Below are 17,455 nucleotides of genomic sequence, written 5' to 3' on the forward strand. Positions count from 1 at the left end.
GCAGCTGCTGTCTCTGGTCAGTTCTCTCCAGGCAGTATTTGAGGTCCTCAATGGCCGGCCTTGAGTCTGGGAAGTCTGCAGGAAGAGTGCCATTCCTCAGAGAGACATGTGTGCACAAGCCAGTAAAGAATGGCAATAGTATGTGAAAGGGCACAATGACCTAGTGTGAGAGCTACCTGGCAGGCGCTGGACACATGTGTGTGCGCGTGTGCCAGGACTGGGGCTTGAACTCAGGGCCGGGGAGCTGGACACCTGTGTGTGTGTGTGTGCCAGGACTAGGGCTTGAACTCAGGGCCCGGGAGCTGGACACCTTTGTGTGTGCATGTGCCAGGACTGGGGCTTGAACTCAGAGCCCGGGCACTGTCTCTGAGCTTTTTCACTCAAGGCTAGCACTCCACCACTGAAGCCACAGCTCCACTTTTGGCTTTATGGTGGTTTGTTGGAGATAAGAGTCTCATGGACTTTTGTGCCTGGCTGGCTTTGAACCATGATCCTCAGATCTCAGCCACACAAGTGGCTAGGATTACAGGTGTGAGCCACCAACGCACAGCTTTGGACCTTATTTTTGATGCTTTGTCACGCTCACACATTTGAATGTAACACCAAAGGGTAGAGAGTTATGTCCAGGAACTAGTAAGCAGGAACCCAGTCTGAGGGACAGAAAGTTGGACAGCCAGAAGCACTGGCCTGGCAGGCAGCTCTGTCCTGAATCAGACCCAGGGCTACAGTGAACAAGATCCAGTTCTGGGGGTTGCCTAGTGGCAAAGAGTGCTTGCCTCGTATACCTGAAGCCCTGGGTTCGATTCCCCAACACCACATATACAGAAAATGGCCAGAAGTGGCGCTGTGACTCAAGTGGCAGAGTGCTAGCCTTGAGCAAAAAGAAGCCAGGGACAGTGCTCAGGCCCTGAGTCCTAGCCCCAGGACTGGCAAAAAAAAAAAAAAAAAAAAGATCCAGTTCTGGTCAACTCACCACCTTGCAGGAGGTGAAGGTAAACGCAGCAAAGGAAAGCCTGTAGGCATGAAGGGCACTAGCAAAGCCACCAGCAGATGGTGGGCAATGCAGGAAAAGCAAGCAGGACCAACCTCGGATGATGCTGAAGAGCTCCTCAATGCGCAGGCTGGCGTAGATCCGATAGAAAAACCTCTGCACGTGACAGCGCCAGCGGCGTAGAGTGTTTCCAGCTTCTGGTGATGCTGGCCGGGTGGGGCTGTCATGCAGGAACACCTTGCCAAGCCAGCCGACCACCCTCTCGATCCACTGTGGGAGATGCTGCTATGTGAGGCACGGGGTGTGCCCCACGGTCACGGCTACCTACCCAGTGAGCCCCGAGGGCTCCTACATCTGGGGCCAGAAGCACATCAAAATCTTTCAAAAATGGGGTCCCAAATGGGTACCCACTCCGACACCCCAGAAGTGTTCATCCTCCTAGGCACGTTAGCATGCTCTGGCAGGCAACACTAGTTAGTGTAAGAGGCCGGCACGTGTGTCCTGTGTATTACAAACCTGCCCTTAGAACCACAGATATGACTGCCAAAGTCCCGCCTCTGTGCAAACCAAGCAACAATGAAATCACGTCTGAGTACAGGAGGATACAATGCCACACAGATCCACAGTTGTCCTAACCACTGAGATCACTCGTAACAGTTCCCCTTGCCCATACCACTACCCAGAGCACACACAGGGAGCCTCCTTGGACGGCTGACATCTGGCCTACACCACTGCTAACCTGCACTCACTGCAGACAGATACCCGGAAGCAGTGGGGGGCCAGGAGTAAAACGAGCAGTGTACATAGCCACAGCTCCTCAATGCTGGGGACAGAAACAAATCACAGCCCAGCGGCCCCAGGCTCCATGCAGAGATTGAGGCGGCTTGAAGGCCAGTACATAAGCAAACAGCCAAATGAACCCACACTCAGGACAGCGAAGAGGAGGGGTCTGTCCGCTGAGCCCTCCAGAGAGCCCGGTTTTGCCACTCCAGCCTGAGTAAGCACCCCCGGGACTCTGGCCTTTGCCACAGGACTTTGTACAGACTCCTCCCAGTCACTGGGGTTCAGGGCTTGCCTTACCTAACACCAAGGCAACCCCACCACCCAATTCTGGCCCATCCAGGCCTTCCCATTCTAGCTGCTTCTAGTAGGAGGAATCAGGTCTACCAAAAGCACATTTCTGCCACCACCAGGAGACGTCGCAGGGAGGGGATCCTCACCTTATGGAACTCCCGCAGAAAGGAACGTTCGTACTCGCCGCGGCAGCGATCTTCCATCCTCTCTCGGGTCACCTGATGCAGGGTGGTGGTCACCGCCTCAGCACTGACCCGCTCCAGCAAACTCAGCCTGTGCCTAGAGGAGAGTCCTGTCCATGAAGCACCTGTAGCACACATCTGTCCCTCACCCACACAGTCCTGCATTGCAGAGCATACGCCTGAGTCCCGGCTCCCCACCCCCACTTGCCCCTCCCCCAGCACGGTCCTGCTTACAGAGCAGGTACAGTACACACTCCACATACCAACGGCTTAGTGCATACCTCCCCCAGCCCTCCTGGGGTGGGCAAATGTACCAAGGGTCATAGGGCAAAGCTGCTAGAAGGACAAGAGCACTGGAAAGGAAGTCTGTGAGATTCATTTCTACAATTAATCAAAAAGCCCCAAGCGGAGCTGTGGCCAAAGAGAGTGCCAGATTTGAGTGAAAAGGCCAAGGGACAGCTTTCAAGCTTTGAGTTCAAGTCCTAGTTCTGAAACACACACACAAAAAAAGGGAGGGCTGGGAATGTGGCCTAGTGGTAGAGTGCTTGCCTCATATACATGAAGCTCTGGGTTCAAATCCTCAGCACCACCTATACAGAAAACAGCCAGAAGTGGCGCTGTGGCTAAAGTGGTAGAGTGCTAGACTTGAGAAAAAAAAAAAAATGCTGGGAATGTGGCTTAGTGGTAGAGTGCTTGCCAAACATGCATGAAACGCTGGATTCGATTCCTCAGTATCACAGAAACAGAAAAAAAGCCAGAAGTAGCGCTGTAGCTCAAGTGGTACAACGCTAGCCTCAAAGACAGTGCCCAGGCCCTGAGTTCAAGCTCCGAGACTGGCAAAAACAAAACAAAACAAAATCCTCTATGGACTTTTAAGAGTCTATAAAAACATATTCAAGGGCTGGGGATATAGCCTAGTGGCAAGAGTGCCTGCCTCGGATACACGAGGCCCTAGGTTCGATTCCCTAGCACCAATTATACAGAAAACGGCCAGAAACGGCGCTGTGGCTCAAGTGGCGGAGTGCTAGCCTTGAGCGGGAAGAAGCCAGGGACAGTGCTCAGGCCCTGAGTCCAAGGCCCAGGACTGGCCAAAAAAAAAACAAAAAAAAAACATATTCAACCTGGGTGCTGGTAGCTCTTGCCTGTAATCCTAGCTACTCAGGAAGCTGAGATCTGAGGATCATGGTTCAGCCAGCCTGGGCAGGAGAGACTGTGGGACTCTCATCTCCAATTAACCACCAGAAAACCAGAAGTAGTGGTGTGGCTCAAGTGGTAGAGCTCTAGCCTTGAGCTGAAGAGCTCAGGGGACAGCGCCCAGGCCCAGAGTTCAAGCTCCATGACTGACAAAAAAAAGTCAAACCCAGGCACTGGTGGCTCATACCTGTAATCCTAGCTACTCAAGAGGATGAGATCTGAGGATCTGGGTTGGAAGCCAGCCAGGGCAGGAAAGTCCATGAGGCTCTTATCTCAAAACAAAAAAAAAACTCCAGGGAAAAAGCACAAAGTGACACTGGGTCTCAAGTGGCAGAGCGCTAGCTAGCCTTGAGTAAAAGAAGCTCAGGGACAGAGCCCAGGCCCACAGTTCAAGCCCCAGGAGTTGCAAAAAAAAAAAAAAAAAAAAAAAAAAAAGTGACGTCCAAAAAGAAATGTACTTTTTTTGTTTCTTTTTTTGTCGGTCCTGGGGCTTGAATTCTGGGGCTGGGTGCTGTCCCTGAGCTTTTTAGCTCAAGGCTAGCACTCTACCATTTGAGCCACAGTGCCACGTCTGGTTTTCTGGTGGTTAATTGGAGGTAAGAGTATCACAGATTTTCCTGCCCAGACTGCCTTTGAACCTCGATCCTCAGATCTCAGCTTCCTGAGTAGCTAGGATTACAGGTGTGAGCCACTGGCGCTTGGCTTAAGAAATGTGCTCTTTATCTGACTTATGTAACCATAACCCTTCTGTATATCACCTTTATAACATACAATAAACGAAAATAAACTTTAAAAAATTTAAGTATGACTTTCAGGACCTAAAAAGAAAATTAGAATTCTAGAGAGCACAGGAAGTTTGGAATCAAAAGAAATCTAATTCAGACATAGATCAGTAGTTTCTTAGCAAGTGAAAAGCTGAAAAGCCCTGGGGAGTAACAGAAGATGCCTAGGTTTGGGTGTGAACCTGCTATACAGGGATACCTATGGTCATGTCCCTGGCTGTCAGGAGAGCTAGAAGAGACATCAGTCAGTTCACCTGTTCTCTCAGAGGCCAGCCAGACCCAGGGGAGCAGGAAAGTCATGAGGAGGAACAGGGGCATGGTCACAGGTTGGCAGTACTTACAGGACCTGGCTGAGCTGGTGGAACTGCTCCAGTGCCTGGCGGCACCAGCACTGCTGCTTGTCACTGCCACATCCTGCACACAGAGGGCTTTGCAGGAGTCGGTAGTAGCGGCGGCGGGCATACCTGCTGTCCAAATCCCCCTCTAGTTCTGGGTCTGTGCCTCCTTCACCTTTTCTCTTACTCTGCATGTAGACCCGCAGGAAGCGCCCATAGAGGCGCTGGACCATCTCCTGGAAGGTCCTGGGTGTGGAAAAGAATAAGACTCCCCGCAACATGGTGTGGACCTTTTCCCGAAGCCCTTGAGCGCCAGTGCCCATTAGCAAGCCCAGGCGAGTCCATTTTTCCAGGAGCTCTAGGCTACGCAGGTAGGGATCCAGGCGGCTCTCTAGCAGACCAAACACGTCGAGGAGCAGCAGAAGGCACTGGGGCTCGTCGACCGCGTTCTCCCGCTGGGAGATGGCATTCCAGAACTCGGGGGAGATGTTGGCCTGCAAGTCGTTCTGCAGCACTTCCACGAACCACTCCTCCAGGACTGAGTGCAGACCGTGGCCCCTCAGGACTTCCACGGCCGCACGGAGCTCTTCCTCCTTGGGCGGGACCGCACCGCAGGTCCGGGAGGATGCCTGGAGTGCGGGAAAACCTCACGGTGTAGACGCAGGGGTGGGCGCGGCCGAAGGGAGGGGCATTCTAGAACCCCGGGGAAGCTGAGGAAAGCCAGCCGCGCCCGCAGTGGCCGGCGCTGCGAGAGGGCGGCTAGGGGATCTGAACCCAGCGGGGAGGAGGGGGAGGCGGCACGAGCCGCGGGTGGACGCCCTAAGGCGCGCAAGGCCCTGGGAAGCCCCCCCCCCCGCATCGTCCCGCCCCGCCCCGCCTTCCTCAGGCCTCACCAGCCCCAGCACAGCCGGCGGCACCAGTCCGGTGCTCACGGTATTCCAGGCCACCAAGAGCTCCTGTCCAGGCACGGAGTCGGCGACCCCGGCCGCAGCCGCCACGTCGGCCTCCATCTGCACCCACAGCCCCCGGGCCCGCCCAGCGCGTCTCGGCGCCGCGCAGCGCGCGGCAGTGACGCAGGGCCGAGCGTGGCGCGCTGTCACGACGCACGCCAGAGGCGCGGGGCGATGACGCCACTCGGGGAGACGCGGGCGCGGGCCAGGCGCATGCGTCCGGGGGGCTCCGCGGGCGGCGGTTGGAACGGGGAGCGCGGCGTCGGCCATGACCCAGCAGGGCGCGGCGCTGCAGAACTACAACAACGAGCTGGTCAAGTGTAAGCGGCGGGGTGCGGAGGGGCTGGGGGCGGGGGGCCCCGCCCGCCCCCGGGGCCGCGCGGTGCGCCTGCGCGAGCCGGGCGCCGGGGCCTCCGCCTCCCCACCCCGGGGTCCTGCGCCCCGGCCCCCAGCCCCGTCTCCCCGCCCGCCTTAGGCATCGAGGAGCTGTGTCAGAAGCGGGATGAGCTGTGCCGGCAGATCCAGCAGGAGGAGGACGAGAAGCAGCGCTTGCAGAACGAGGTGAGGCAGCTGACCGAGAAGTTGGCCCGCGTCAACGAGAACTTGGCGCGCAAGATCGCTTCCCGCAACGAGTTTGACCGGACCATCGAGGAGACGGAGGCCGCCTACCTCAAGGTGGGGCTCCCGGCTGTGAGCTGCATAGGCCTCCCCGGCACCCAGCACTGGGGAAGCGCTCAGGCCCACTGTAGAGCCGAAACCGCTATAGGAGGGACCGGGGCTCCGTGGGGCCCACTGTGTCCTGGGCCCTCCGTTATTGCAGTTCATTCTGCTCAGTGCAGAGCGCACGAGGTAGGCCGGTGCTCATCCAGCCAGGTTTTCTGTGGTGGGAAGAGGTGTGGGACAGATGCTGGAGGGAGAAAGAAGGCCCTGGCCGCCCCGTGGCCGGCTGGCTGCAGAGTGGATAATCGATTCTCCCATGCCATGGGAGCTCAGGGTTCCGGGTGGGTGGAGGTGTTGCTTCCAACGAGTGGGACAGCAGCACCCCTCTCCTTTCTGTGACCCCAGATCCTGGAGAGTTCTCAAACGCTGCTCAGTGTCCTCAAGAGAGAAGCTGGGAATCTGACCAAGGCCACAGCCTCTGACCAGAAGAGCAGTGGCGGCAAGGACAGCTGACAAGGCTGAGTGGACTAGGCCCTGTCTCTGCTGTACCCCAGATATGCACCCCCACACACACACATATCTGTCTTAAAACACAGTTATTCTTTGTGGCACATATCTTCTCACTGTCTTGGGTGCCCAGAGGGGCAGCTGCCTTGAGTGACAAGAAAAGGCCCAGGCACAGCCCACGGCGGTAGAGAGGGTTGTTACTACCTCTGTACTCACAAGAGCCATGAGGACAGTGGGTTCTGTGTCACTTCTACCAGGGACCTCGAGAGAGGCCCTGGGACAGGGAAGTCCTGGTTCCAGTTTTGCCACTGTAGAAGTCCCTCATCGTCGCCTCTTAGCCAGCAGGGGTCCACGCCAGGCAAGTGCGGGAGGGTGCCTCCTTTACCACAGAACCCAAACCTCAGGGCCCACCCTATAGTCTGTGGTCAATAAAGGTTGTTTTTGCACATTTCTGTGATAACCTTCTAGCTTGTCTATAGAGTGTAGGCACCAGGCACCTGCAGAACTGTAGCTATGGACAGAGGACCTGCAGTGACTTTCCTTGTGCTTAGTCCCTGATGTCAGAACACAGAGCAAGGACTTCCACTTATATACAATATCCCCAACCCTCAGCTGTCCCAGCAGGGCTGTTGGTCTCCAATTCCAGCACACACCCCCACCCACGTGAGGGGCTGTGACACACCCTGGTGCCCAACACATCGGGTGTCTGGAGGGGTTTTGTATTATCCCATACCCATTCTAGCCAGATGCACCACTGTTGATGCCAGGCCTGCTGTACCTCTGTCCTTAACGTCATACCAGTTATTGCCTACTTCGATCAGCCTGCACAGGTGCTGCTTGGTGGGACCTGACCTCCTAGAGAACCACACCAAACCCACTCACTCCTGATCCTGGTCAGGCAGATATGTCTTCTTGAATTCTCCAGGAGAGGATACCTGTGTTCAGGAGGCAAGAGCCTAGCAAGAAAGAATTCCAGGGCTGGAAATGTGGCCTAGTGGTAGAGTGTTTGTCTAGCATGCATGAAGCCCTGGGTTCAATTCCTCAGTACCACATACACAGAAAAAGCCGGAAGTGGTGCTGTGGCTACAGTGGTAGAGTGCTAGCCTGGCAAAAGGAAGCCAGGGACAGTGCTCAGGCCCTGAGTCCAAGGCCCAGGACTGGCAAAAAAAAAAAAAGCCCAAGACCATCCAGCTCCACTCATGGCGGCACACGTTCTGCCCTGTTCTTGGTCCCTACCAGGCTCGGGGTCTCTCAGTAAAGCCACTTAAGACTTGATAACTGAAACACCCATCTATCTGGGATTTAGGTCTCTAGGTCACAGAGTTCCAGACATGGTAACACCGTGTACAGCAGGCCTAGCTCCTATCTCCCAGTGACAACTTAGGGAGGTGGGAGAGAGACCATGGACCAGCAGGACCTCAAGGTACAAGAACATCAAATGGGTCACCTCACGTTCCCTGGTAGAGGACACCCAGGCTGGCTCCCCACCGTGTCCCCACTGGGCTACACAGGAGAGGGAGAGGCAGCCTTATCCAATGCAGTTTATTGGGTCCAACATCAGAGGCAAGAAACAAACCTGCCATTTATCACAAAGGGTAGGCTAAATTCCATCAAGGAGGGACAAGGGGCCTGGGGATTCGAGTCCTGCAAGAAACAGGCAACCAGGACAGCTCCTTGCCCCAGAAAGGCCTGTTGAGAACAGGGCGGCAGGAGGCTTCGAGGCGGCCTTGGCAGTGGACAGAGGGCAGTCGGGGGCGGGATCTGCTCAGGCCCTCACCTGGTCACAGATAGATAGGCCACTGGATGGACTTCAGCCCTCCCCACTTGTCCTTGGAGACCCTAAATGGGTCAGACAGACCTGGCCAAGAGGACACACAGGAAGGAATGTGGAGCACAGCCAGGTACACGGGGGTACGAAACGGGGGTAGGACTCCTGGGCACAGTCTGGCTCCCAGGGCCACCACCCAAGGCTCAGACTTGGCAGTCCTGGCAGTGCCGGAGATCAGAAATAGAGGGCTGGCTCGCTGCGGAAGTCGGAGAGGTCGTTCTGACTGGCCGGTGTGAGCTGAGAAAAAGGACAGAATGTAACCCACTGGTGGGGCCTGCCCAGGTACAGCTTCCCCTCCCCCACAGCCCTTAGCACTGAGTGTCCACCCCCAGCCCCACCTGGCTCACCATGGCTTCCTTCAGTGCAGCTTCCCCTCCCCACAGCCCTTAGCACTGAGTGTCCACCCCCAGCCCCACCTGGCTCACCATGGCTTCCTTCAGTGCAGCTTCCCCTCCCCACAGCCCTTAGCACTGAGTGTCCACCCCCAGCCCCGCCTGGCTCACCATGGCTTCCTTCAGTGGAGGCTCTGTCTCACTCGGAACCTGAACCAGTGTCTGCTCCTGCCACTTGCTGAAGGCCATGGAGTGCTTTGGAGTATAGCAGGACAGGCCTGTGGGCCAAGTAGAATAGGCATGGGCACATGGACATGCAGCCCAGGCCCCACCCCCTCCCTCCCAGGCTGCCCATACAACAGATGGACATTCACCTGAGCTGCCATCTGGGAGCTGGGGGCTCTCGGGCCCCACACTGCTCACAAACGTGGCTCGGGGCAGGAAGAGAGAAAAGGGCTTCTCTGAGCCAGGTCCTTCCTCTTCTTCCTCCTCCTCCTCTGCTTCCTCCTCCTCTTCCTCTGCCTCTTCCTCTTGCACCAGGGAGCTCTCGGAAGGGTACTCAAATGTTGTGTGCAGGCTCTTGTCATTGAAGGAGATCTTCATCTGGGAGCAAGAGACATCCGTCAGCAGGGGCCCCACCATGCAGCTAGGCACAGGCTGAACGGCCCCACTGTCACTGGGAGACTGGCAGCAGACAAAGAAGTCCTCCTACCTGGAGCTGCACAATCCTACCACCCCTCCACGTTCCTAAAGCCATGTTTCTGGCTTCCTGGCACCACACCACCAAAAGGCCAAGCAGTAGGGAGGCAGCACCAGGAGCCATCACCCACTTAACAGGCTGAGTGAGAGGTTCCACAGCCTAAAGTACAGCGGCCCCAACTCCCAGACTGCTGCCCACCACACAAGCTCTAGAAGTTACCTTTTTTTTTTTTTTTTCCGATCCTGGGGCTTGAACACAGGGCCCAGGTGCTGTCCCTGAGCTCTTTTTGCTCTACCACTTTGAGCCACAGCGCTACTTCCAGTTTTTGAGTAGTTAATAGGAGATAGTAATCTCATGGGGAGTTTTCTGCTTAGGCTGGCTTTGAACCACAGTCCTTAGATTTCAGCCTCCCGAGTTGCTAGGACTACGGGCGTGAGCCACTGGTGCCCAGCTAAGCTCTAGACTTTTATGTCCAAACAAATTCTCCCCCTTTCCAGTGGTCTGGGCCACTGGCTACACGGGCAGCAGGGCAGGCAGGAGTAGAGGGCTGTGGGCATTCTCAGCATCTTCCCAGTGAGCCACCAGCACTGGGGCAAGAACCCAGAGGCCAGGCTTGCTGGGTGGGGACGGCTCCCACAACTCCCCCATGCCTGCTCCGCCCAGCTCATTCTGGGCCCGGCAGGTCAGTAATGAATATGAGCAGCCACTAGCCTACAGCAGATGGAAGCAGCCCTGCTGGGGCTGCTGTCGAAATATTAAACTCCTGGGCACAGGACACCGGCAGCCAGCTCAAGTTCCTCCTTCTCCCCTGGAAGGAGCCAGAGGCAGGAGCGGCCCCAGACAAGAGTACCAGGGCGCCCCCAGACAGCCCAGACAGAGCACCAGGAACAGCCACAGACAGTACCAGGAGTAGTCTCTGACAGCCCAGACAGTACTAGTATCATCAGACAGTCCCAGGGCAGTCTAGACCCATTAGGACGGGTGAGGACCTGGCAGGAGGGCTGAGCTTTCCCTGAGGCTGCATGGGGAGCCTGGCATGGCCACAGGGAACCCACAGGGTCCAGCAGATGCAGGAGGCTTTGCCTGTGAGCCAGCACCCAGGAATGTGTACACACACACACACACACACACACACACACACACACACACACTCCTGTCTCCTGCCTCTCTTCACCAAGGGCCATACTTGGCCTCTCCCCTCTCCAATGATCCCTCCCTTCCAGGACCTGGGGATATGCTGAGCCTGAGCTAGCTCACACACAGAGCTACAGCTACCCCAAACGCCCTGGCCTTCTGCAGAGATGAGGATACAGATCAGACAAAAAAACAAGGTGCAAGATGTCTACTGTCATATGAAGGCATGCTGTCCTTAGCCTGTCCTGCCTTCAGCGCCCAGCCAATCCTCCAGCTGTGGTCCCATGAGACAGGGACCCCAATATGACACAAATAAGGGGTCAGCCACCTGAAGCCACAGGCTCCGCCCCCACTGCCAGCCAGCCTGGGAATGGTGTCCTTAGCCGTCCCAGACAAGAGCTCAGGTGCAGCCTAAGGCACAGAGGGATGACAGGCTGGGTTCCGCCCCAAAGCCCCAAAGTGAACAGGGGCTCCAGGTCGTCCCCGGGTCCGTGATGCCCTTCAGGCCCATCCCCCATGGCTGGGAACACACCAGGACCAGCTGCCGGGGCCTGGCCGGATTAGCATGCCCTCATTAGTCCGCATGACCAACTCCAAGCGGGAGGCTGGGCACACGTGGGCATCGAGGCTGGCACAGCCTGGCCAGGCTGGGAGTGTGTGGGGGTGTTCACGGGCCTGTCTGCCCCGGCCGGGGCCCAGGCCTCCTGCCTCCTTTGTCTCCTTGCTGGGCCAGTGCTGTGAGTCTCACAGACCTCCCTCCCACTCAGAGCACAGGTCAGCAGATTACAGGACATCTCGTGACTCAGGCTGCCAGAGCTGGGGCACAATCTGCAGACTGCAGGCCAACAAAATGGGATAGGAAGAGTGGCCCGGGCCTGAAACTAAAATGCCTGTACACCAGTGACTGAGAGACTTTGCCCTTACCACCCAGCATGGCAGGCAGGTGGGGGTGAAACCTCCAGCTTCCACAGGGCCCTTTTGTTCTCCCTAACCAGTCCTGCCCATGCACACCCAGCTTGGGTTACTGAAGGGTATCCACCCTAGATTCAGGGCTGGGAAGCTGGGCTTAACCTGCCTGGCTAGAGGTATGTGTTCAACCTGGCCCTACCCCTACTCTCCTAAGCACACCTGCTGCCTCCCATCCCCCAAATGCCCCCCAGCTGTCCCAGAAGAGGACACTAGACCAGGGCTGCACAGCTGGGATGTCCATTGCTGTCTCCTTGAATCAAATCTAGTTAGTTCCCATCCAAGGAAGACCCTGTGCCAGAGGAGAAGCTGCCTAGAGCAGGGACCAGTCCATCTCTAGCATTGCAGGCTCCAAAAAAAAAAAAAAAAAAACCCAAAAAACATAGAGGACACCTACCTGAAGAATTGGGGGAAGGAGGGATGGAGAAAAAGGAAAACAAGTGAGAGGAGACTCCTGTGGGGAAGGGAGGCGGGAAGCGTGTCAGCCACGTGTAGGGGTCCAGACTAGCGGGAGGCGGTGTCTTTGGCAGAGCAGATGGGCCAGCAGCAGCCTGGATCCACACAGGGAGGTCACACAGAGACCCACAGCCAAGCCGCATAAGTTAGGGTGGAGGCCTAGGTGTCCATGACTGAACCCAGAGGACACTGACATGCTGGGGTGGGGCACAGACCAGGAAGTAGGGAGAGGAAGAAGGAGCCAGACAAGTAGGAGCCAAGACAGGTGGTTCTCCACAAAGAGGAGCGGCTGCTGCTTCGGAGCCCCAAAGGAGGGAGGGAGGCCGATGTGAGAAGGGGCTAAAGGACACGGCCATCTGCCAGGAAAGCAGTGGGCAGGGCAGGGCTGGCACACCCAACAGCACTCAGCTTGAAACCGTGCGGGGAGGGACAGGCCATCTGTCCATGCTGCCAACAGATAACCTCAAGGGGAACGTTTCTGGGGCACTGGCCGGCGCAGAGGCAACCCTCACTGTTCAGACAGCAACGTAGCCCCTGAGGCTAGATGAGGGCATGACAACATCTTGAGAAGCTGCCAGACCAGGGCAGGCTCCCCACCCCCACTCCATCAGCTGCTAGGTGGCCCACAGAAGAGGTGCCCCTCCCTTGTACCCTCTCTCACCCCTGCCCTGAGGTCACCCAGCCTGGGGGATCAAGCAAGCAGCCTACCTCTAGGTCCCCTGGCTCTGTATCCCACTCCACCTACCTCCTCAGGGCGAAGAAGGGAGTACCCTGACCAACACCGGCTAGAGCACAGCCTTTGGAACCAAAGCTAGGGCTGCAGGAATAGCCATTGGAGTGCTTTGGGAGGGTCCCTTCTCCTTGCTGGAGTACTAGGTCCCAGGGCTGCGGGAAGGAGGGATGTCAGGAAAAGTGTCAAGTGCCTGAGGTCCTCACCCACCCTCTGCTGTTCTGGAAAGCCCAAGCAGCCTCTCGTTCTGTCCTTCCCTCTCAAGCACCGGCTCTTGTCAGGCAAGGCAGCTGGTACACCAGTATATGGTACTGCTACAAGGAAGGTCCTGCCTAGACCTCTTGGCCATGACAGGCATTGTCCATCTGGACCCCCAACTCCCTCAAGCTGGCACGGAGACCACAGGCAGGAAAAGGCTGAGGGCCAGGCCTGCTGCTCGGTCTCCCCCCCTCCCCCCCGCCTCCCATGACCTCTTCAGCTCCTGATTCCTACCCCAACCCAGCCACGACTAACCCCCAGGCTCAGGAAAGCATGGCCAGGCCCTCTGCAGAAGCCCTCAAGCACAGAAACAGCTAGGAGAAAGCCGTGCTGTGGTGCAAGAGACCTGAGGTTAGGACAAGGGCTCTAGGACCAGGAACTTCAACTCAGCTCCTGCCCCACCAGCCTCCCGCACCTCAGTTTCCTCACCTACACCAAAGATGCTATCGTAACTCTCCTACACGAGGGACATGATCATGACATCACTTCCAGGACCAGCATAGGAGGGTTCACCTCACAGAGCAGTCAAGATCAGATTCAAAAAGCAGGGGCAGGAGGAGACAAGAGGAGCTGAAGGTAGGGCTGTGCTGGCGTCAATGTCAAAGGCTTGGGATAAAGAGCATGGTGGCAGGGGAGAGCCACGACCATGCCCACCAAAAGGATGCTAGAGCCTCACGCTTCCCCACAGGAGCCCCCTCCTGCCCCCCCCACCCCCCGTGCACTCTGCGATGGTTGACCTGGCAGACTGGGTCAGCAGGAGGGTTGCTGACCTGGACCTAGGAGAGGAGATGGGGCAGGGAGAAGACGCTCCCCGGTCAGGAATCTCCAGGGACTATGCTTGCTTAGTTTGCTTAGCAGTATGGGGAAGGAGGGGGAGAGGGAGAGAAGGAAAGAGAGACACACAAAACAAAGAAAATGACACAACTGGTTACAAGAGGCCACAAGGCACAATCACCACTCTGTTGCCCCAGGAAACTGGGGAACAGTGACTCCGGGAGCCGACACCTGCTGGACTCTGGAATGGAACCCCAGGCGCCATCTCAGTACCAGAGAAAGGTGCACCTGCCTTGTACCAGCTGACAGGGAGTCACGCAGGGCTGGCCTTGGAATTTGCCCCAGGGGACAAACTGAAACCCTGGAATAACCAGGAAGAATCTGAAGAACGCTTTCCTTGTACCTAGAGGGTTCCAGGCTACTGGTCAGAGCTGGCCTGGAAGTAAAGCTCACCTGGTTGGCCAGCTACGAGCCTCCAGAACGGTCATACTTGGTTCTCTCTCCCTAAGGGTCCTCCTGACCAGGACTGGCATACAGCCTGAGTGCCCGGTCCGTGCTTACACACATCCAGGGTTTGACAAGCTCCAGGCCAAGTGCCTTCTGGAGAGCTCCCAGGTTGTGCTCCCAGGCTGGTCTCTGGGTAAAGACCCAGTGGATATCACTGGCTTCCTACTGCCTGTCCTCTCCCTTAGTTTCTGGCTCTGGTCACCTTCACAGGACAGAACTCCACAGAACCAGGCTACCTTTCAAAGCCAGGGCCGGGGCCCAGCCAACAGACCCCGGTTGGTTGTCACAGGTGGACGGACCGTCCAGCCATAGGCCAGGTTTACCCAGCTGACTCCTAATGGAGCCCTAAGAACTGGCAGGAAGCTCTGAACTTCCCAGGCAGCGCTCCCCTCCAGGCTTCCTCGGTGCACTGCAGGTCAGCTGTGCCCTGGTCCATCAGGACTGGACAGGCTCCTTCCTGGACCTGGTTCGCCTTTAGGAAGCCTCCCCTCCTAGCTGGCTCCCGGTTGCTAGCTCTGCCCCCCCCCCCACCCCTCCACTGACCTTCTTTCTTGAGGAGCCAGCCTTGGTGAGACAAGACTTCTGCAGGGCCAGGTAGCCACCAATCACCTCGATCTCATGCACTGTAGGATAGCGCTTCTTCAGGGTGCTCTCCAGAGCAGCATGGGATCCCAGGAGGCCAGCAGCCTCCTCTGCCTCAGCCTCCCTTGGCTGGGACTCGCCATTGGCTTGGCTGAAATGTGGTTCTTGAAAGGTCCCGGGCTTCCTCTTGGGCACCACTGTGAATGTGTTGTTGCCTCGGTGCTGGAATTCTGAAGGGTGCCCAGGCCTAGTGGGGTGGAGGTGGTGCTGGGGAGTTAGACCTGAGCAGGGCAGTTTGGCTTCTTGAGGGGGGACCTCCTCCTCCTCCGAGTCCACCTCATCAATGAATGTGACCGGCAGTCCTGGCCTCCCAGATTCCCGGCTATACTTGGCCAAGCTAGAAACCCCCAAGCCCTCCCCAGGCTCTGTTTCACAGGTGGCCGGCAGAAGGAGGGGAGGAGGAGGATGGCCTCTGCCGTTCGACAGCCCCATCTGTGAGGGCAATAGCCGGCTTGGGGCAGCCCCCTTCCCTGACGGTCCACGGCCCCTGGACTACCGAGAGGCCTCTCTCAGGGGCAGGTGCACCATCCACTCCGGACGCCAGCTGGTCTCCGAGCTTCTGGCGCTGAGAGGCCCGGCCCACCTCTCCCTTTGGCAGCTCGGCAGTCTGCCTGCCCCCGGGGGGAGGGTTCCCGGCGGCCCTGCGCTTGGGGATGAATAGGAAGGAGTTCCGGGAGTTCACTCGGAGGCTGGCCAGGGCCCGAGCCTGGACGTCCCCCGGCGGGATCGTCTCCAGGTCCGGCTTGGGGGCCAGCCTAATCTCGAAGGAGTCGTTGGCGCTGGTGGCAGCGGAGACCCACTGGCGCTGGCTGGGAGTGGCACTGACGGGGCTGGGCGCCGGGACCGAAGGGGACGCGGCTGGAGTGGCACTCGGGGTCCCGGGGCTGGGGGGCGGGGGGAGGGGAGGCTCCCCCGACACCGCCTTTGGCTTCCACTCGCCCGGCGCGGGCTGAGAGTGCGCCAGGCCGTTGGCAGGGCCGGCGTGGGGCTCGGGGGCCGCGGGCCCGTTGAGGAGCGGGCGGCCCGGGCCGCGGGGCAAGCCCCGGGGGTGGACGGTGAAGGAGTTGCTGCCGGTCTTCTGCAGGAAGTCTTTGCGCCGGTCCCCGGCGTCCGCTCCGGAGCCGGCCGAGCCGGCGCTCGGGACGGGGCCCGCGGGAGAGCCGGGGGGCCCGGGCGGCGCGGCGCGCGCGGGCCGGCGGAGGGGCGCGCGCGGGCCGGCGGGCGGCTCGGGGAGCGGGAGCGGCGGCGGCGGCGCGGCGGGGAGCGGCGGGGGCGGCGGCGCGGGGCGGGCGCCCTCGGGGCTCCCGCGGCGGCGCGGCGCGGCGGGCGGGTCGAACTTCTCCAGCAGGCGGCTGACGCGGCCCGGCGGCGGCGCCTCGTACACCACCACCTCGGCCGCGCGGAGGCCGGCGGCGGGCGGCGCGGCGGGCGCGAAGCCGGGCGCCGACTCGATGATGAGGATGCCGTCGGCGCGGATGGCGCGCACCCCCGGCACGCGGCGGTACAGCTCCAGCAGCGGCGGCGCCGGCCGCGCCCCGCGCCGCCGCTCCGACTCCAGCCGGATGAACGGGTTCTCGCGCAGCGGGCCCAGGCTGTCGGCCAGCACCAGCCGCTCGGCCGACCCCGCGGACGCCGCGCCGGGCCCCGGGCCCGCGCCCAAGGCGGCCAGCTTGGCCCGCCTCCGCTCCAGGATCTCGCGCTTCCAGGCGGGCATGGCCGCGCGCGGCGCCGGGCCCGGCCGCCCCAGGCTGGCCATGCTGCGGACTCGGCCGCCGACGGAACTGCGCGGGCGGCCGGACCCGCGGCACCCGGCCTCCCTCGGCGCCGCGCCGCGCCACGCCCCCCTCCGCGGCCGCCCATTGGGCGAGAGCCCCGCCTACGGCCCCGGGGAGCCCGTCGGCGCGGCGGATTGGAGGACGGTCGGCCGGGCCCCGCCCCAGGCCTTCGTCATGGGCCGGGCCCCGCCTGTCCGCCCGCGTCATTGGCCGGGCCTCTCGGGGGGCGGGGCCCGGGGCCGCCCCCGGCCCTGGCGCCCCGCCCCCAAGCACTCCACTTCCGCCTCGGCGCGCTGGGACTGGGACGCCCCGGACGCGGGCCTGGGGAGCCGCGGGGCCGACCCCGGTAGCCCGCACCTGTATTGACCTGGGTGGGCCCAGGACTGGCACACCCCCTGGGGACCCACCCCTCTCGCTCCCTGCGCCGAGAGCAGCTGCACCTGCCTCTCGCCTCCGGGCCACAGGCCACCGGGCTGGTGGGACACCTGTGGGTCGTGGACACGCGCCTCCCGGGCCAGCCCGGTTTGGGTAGCTCCGACCCTCCAGGTGCGAACCTCGAGGGTCAGCCTCCACCAGGGCAGGACCGGTACGTGGAAGCCCCAAGAAAGAAGCCGCCTCCTGCACACGGCAGGCTCCAGGCCTGGCAGGTCCCTGGCAAAGCGAGAGCGAAGGTGGGTC

The 17,455-nt window shown here is 59.6% G+C and overlaps 3 protein-coding genes and 1 long non-coding RNA gene across 4 annotated transcripts; 2 read left to right on the top strand and 2 right to left on the bottom strand.

Annotated features, from left to right (window-relative positions):
- The first annotated feature begins 652 nt into the window (after positions 1–652).
- On the top strand, positions 653–14,082 carry LOC125345294. Its single transcript, XR_007209719.1, has 3 exons — positions 653–664; positions 13,583–13,586; positions 13,948–14,082. It is a non-coding gene; the product is annotated as an uncharacterized LOC125345294 (long non-coding RNA).
- LOC125345292 (anaphase-promoting complex subunit 2-like) lies at positions 2,217–5,778 on the bottom strand. Its single transcript, XM_048337513.1, has 4 exons — positions 5,452–5,778; positions 4,565–5,187; positions 4,387–4,452; positions 2,217–2,349 (listed from the first exon to the last, which is right to left on the bottom strand). Exons 1-4 carry the CDS (start codon positions 5,776–5,778, stop codon positions 2,334–2,336), a joined length of 1,032 nt encoding a protein of 343 aa, XP_048193470.1. The 3' UTR covers positions 2,217–2,333.
- On the top strand, positions 5,718–7,123 carry LOC125345293 (Sjoegren syndrome nuclear autoantigen 1 homolog). The gene is made up of 3 exons (XM_048337514.1): positions 5,718–5,828; positions 5,984–6,183; positions 6,574–7,123. Exons 1-3 carry the CDS (start codon positions 5,777–5,779, stop codon positions 6,679–6,681), a joined length of 360 nt encoding a protein of 119 aa, XP_048193471.1. The 5' UTR covers positions 5,718–5,776; the 3' UTR covers positions 6,682–7,123.
- LOC125345291 (taperin-like) lies at positions 8,204–16,778 on the bottom strand. The gene is given in 5 exon segments (XM_048337512.1): positions 8,204–8,740; positions 9,007–9,113; positions 9,210–9,438; positions 14,904–15,401; positions 15,403–16,778. Coding segments are annotated over 5 exon segments (2,253 nt in total). The 5' UTR covers positions 16,759–16,778; the 3' UTR covers positions 8,204–8,677.
- Positions 16,779–17,455: the final 677 nt, after the last annotated feature.

Source organism: Perognathus longimembris, unplaced genomic scaffold (genome assembly GCF_023159225.1).
Source record: "Perognathus longimembris pacificus isolate PPM17 unplaced genomic scaffold, ASM2315922v1 HiC_scaffold_5472, whole genome shotgun sequence".
NCBI lineage: Eukaryota > Metazoa > Chordata > Mammalia > Rodentia > Heteromyidae > Perognathus > Perognathus longimembris.

Bases quoted from the DNA above. Each gene is read 5' to 3' on its own strand.
- LOC125345293 (XM_048337514.1), top strand. From the start codon at position 5,777: ATGACCCAGCAGGGCGCGGCGCTGCAGAACTACAACAACGAGCTGGTC. The intron at 5,829-5,983 runs GTAAGCGGCGGG...CGCCCGCCTTAG, and splicing joins CAACAACGAGCTGGTCAAGT to GCATCGAGGAGCTGTGTCAG. The intron at 6,184-6,573 runs GTGGGGCTCCCG...CTGTGACCCCAG, and splicing joins CGGAGGCCGCCTACCTCAAG to ATCCTGGAGAGTTCTCAAAC.
- LOC125345292 (XM_048337513.1), bottom strand. From the start codon at position 5,778: ATGGCCGACGCCGCGCTCCCCGTTCCAACCGCCGCCCGCGGAGCCCCC. The intron at 5,188-5,451 runs GTGAGGCCTGAG...CCCGCACTCCAG, and splicing joins CGCCGGCTGTGCTGGGGCTG to GCATCCTCCCGGACCTGCGG. The intron at 4,453-4,564 runs GTAAGTACTGCC...TGTCTCTTCTAG, and splicing joins CACCAGCTCAGCCAGGTCCT to CTCTCCTGACAGCCAGGGAC.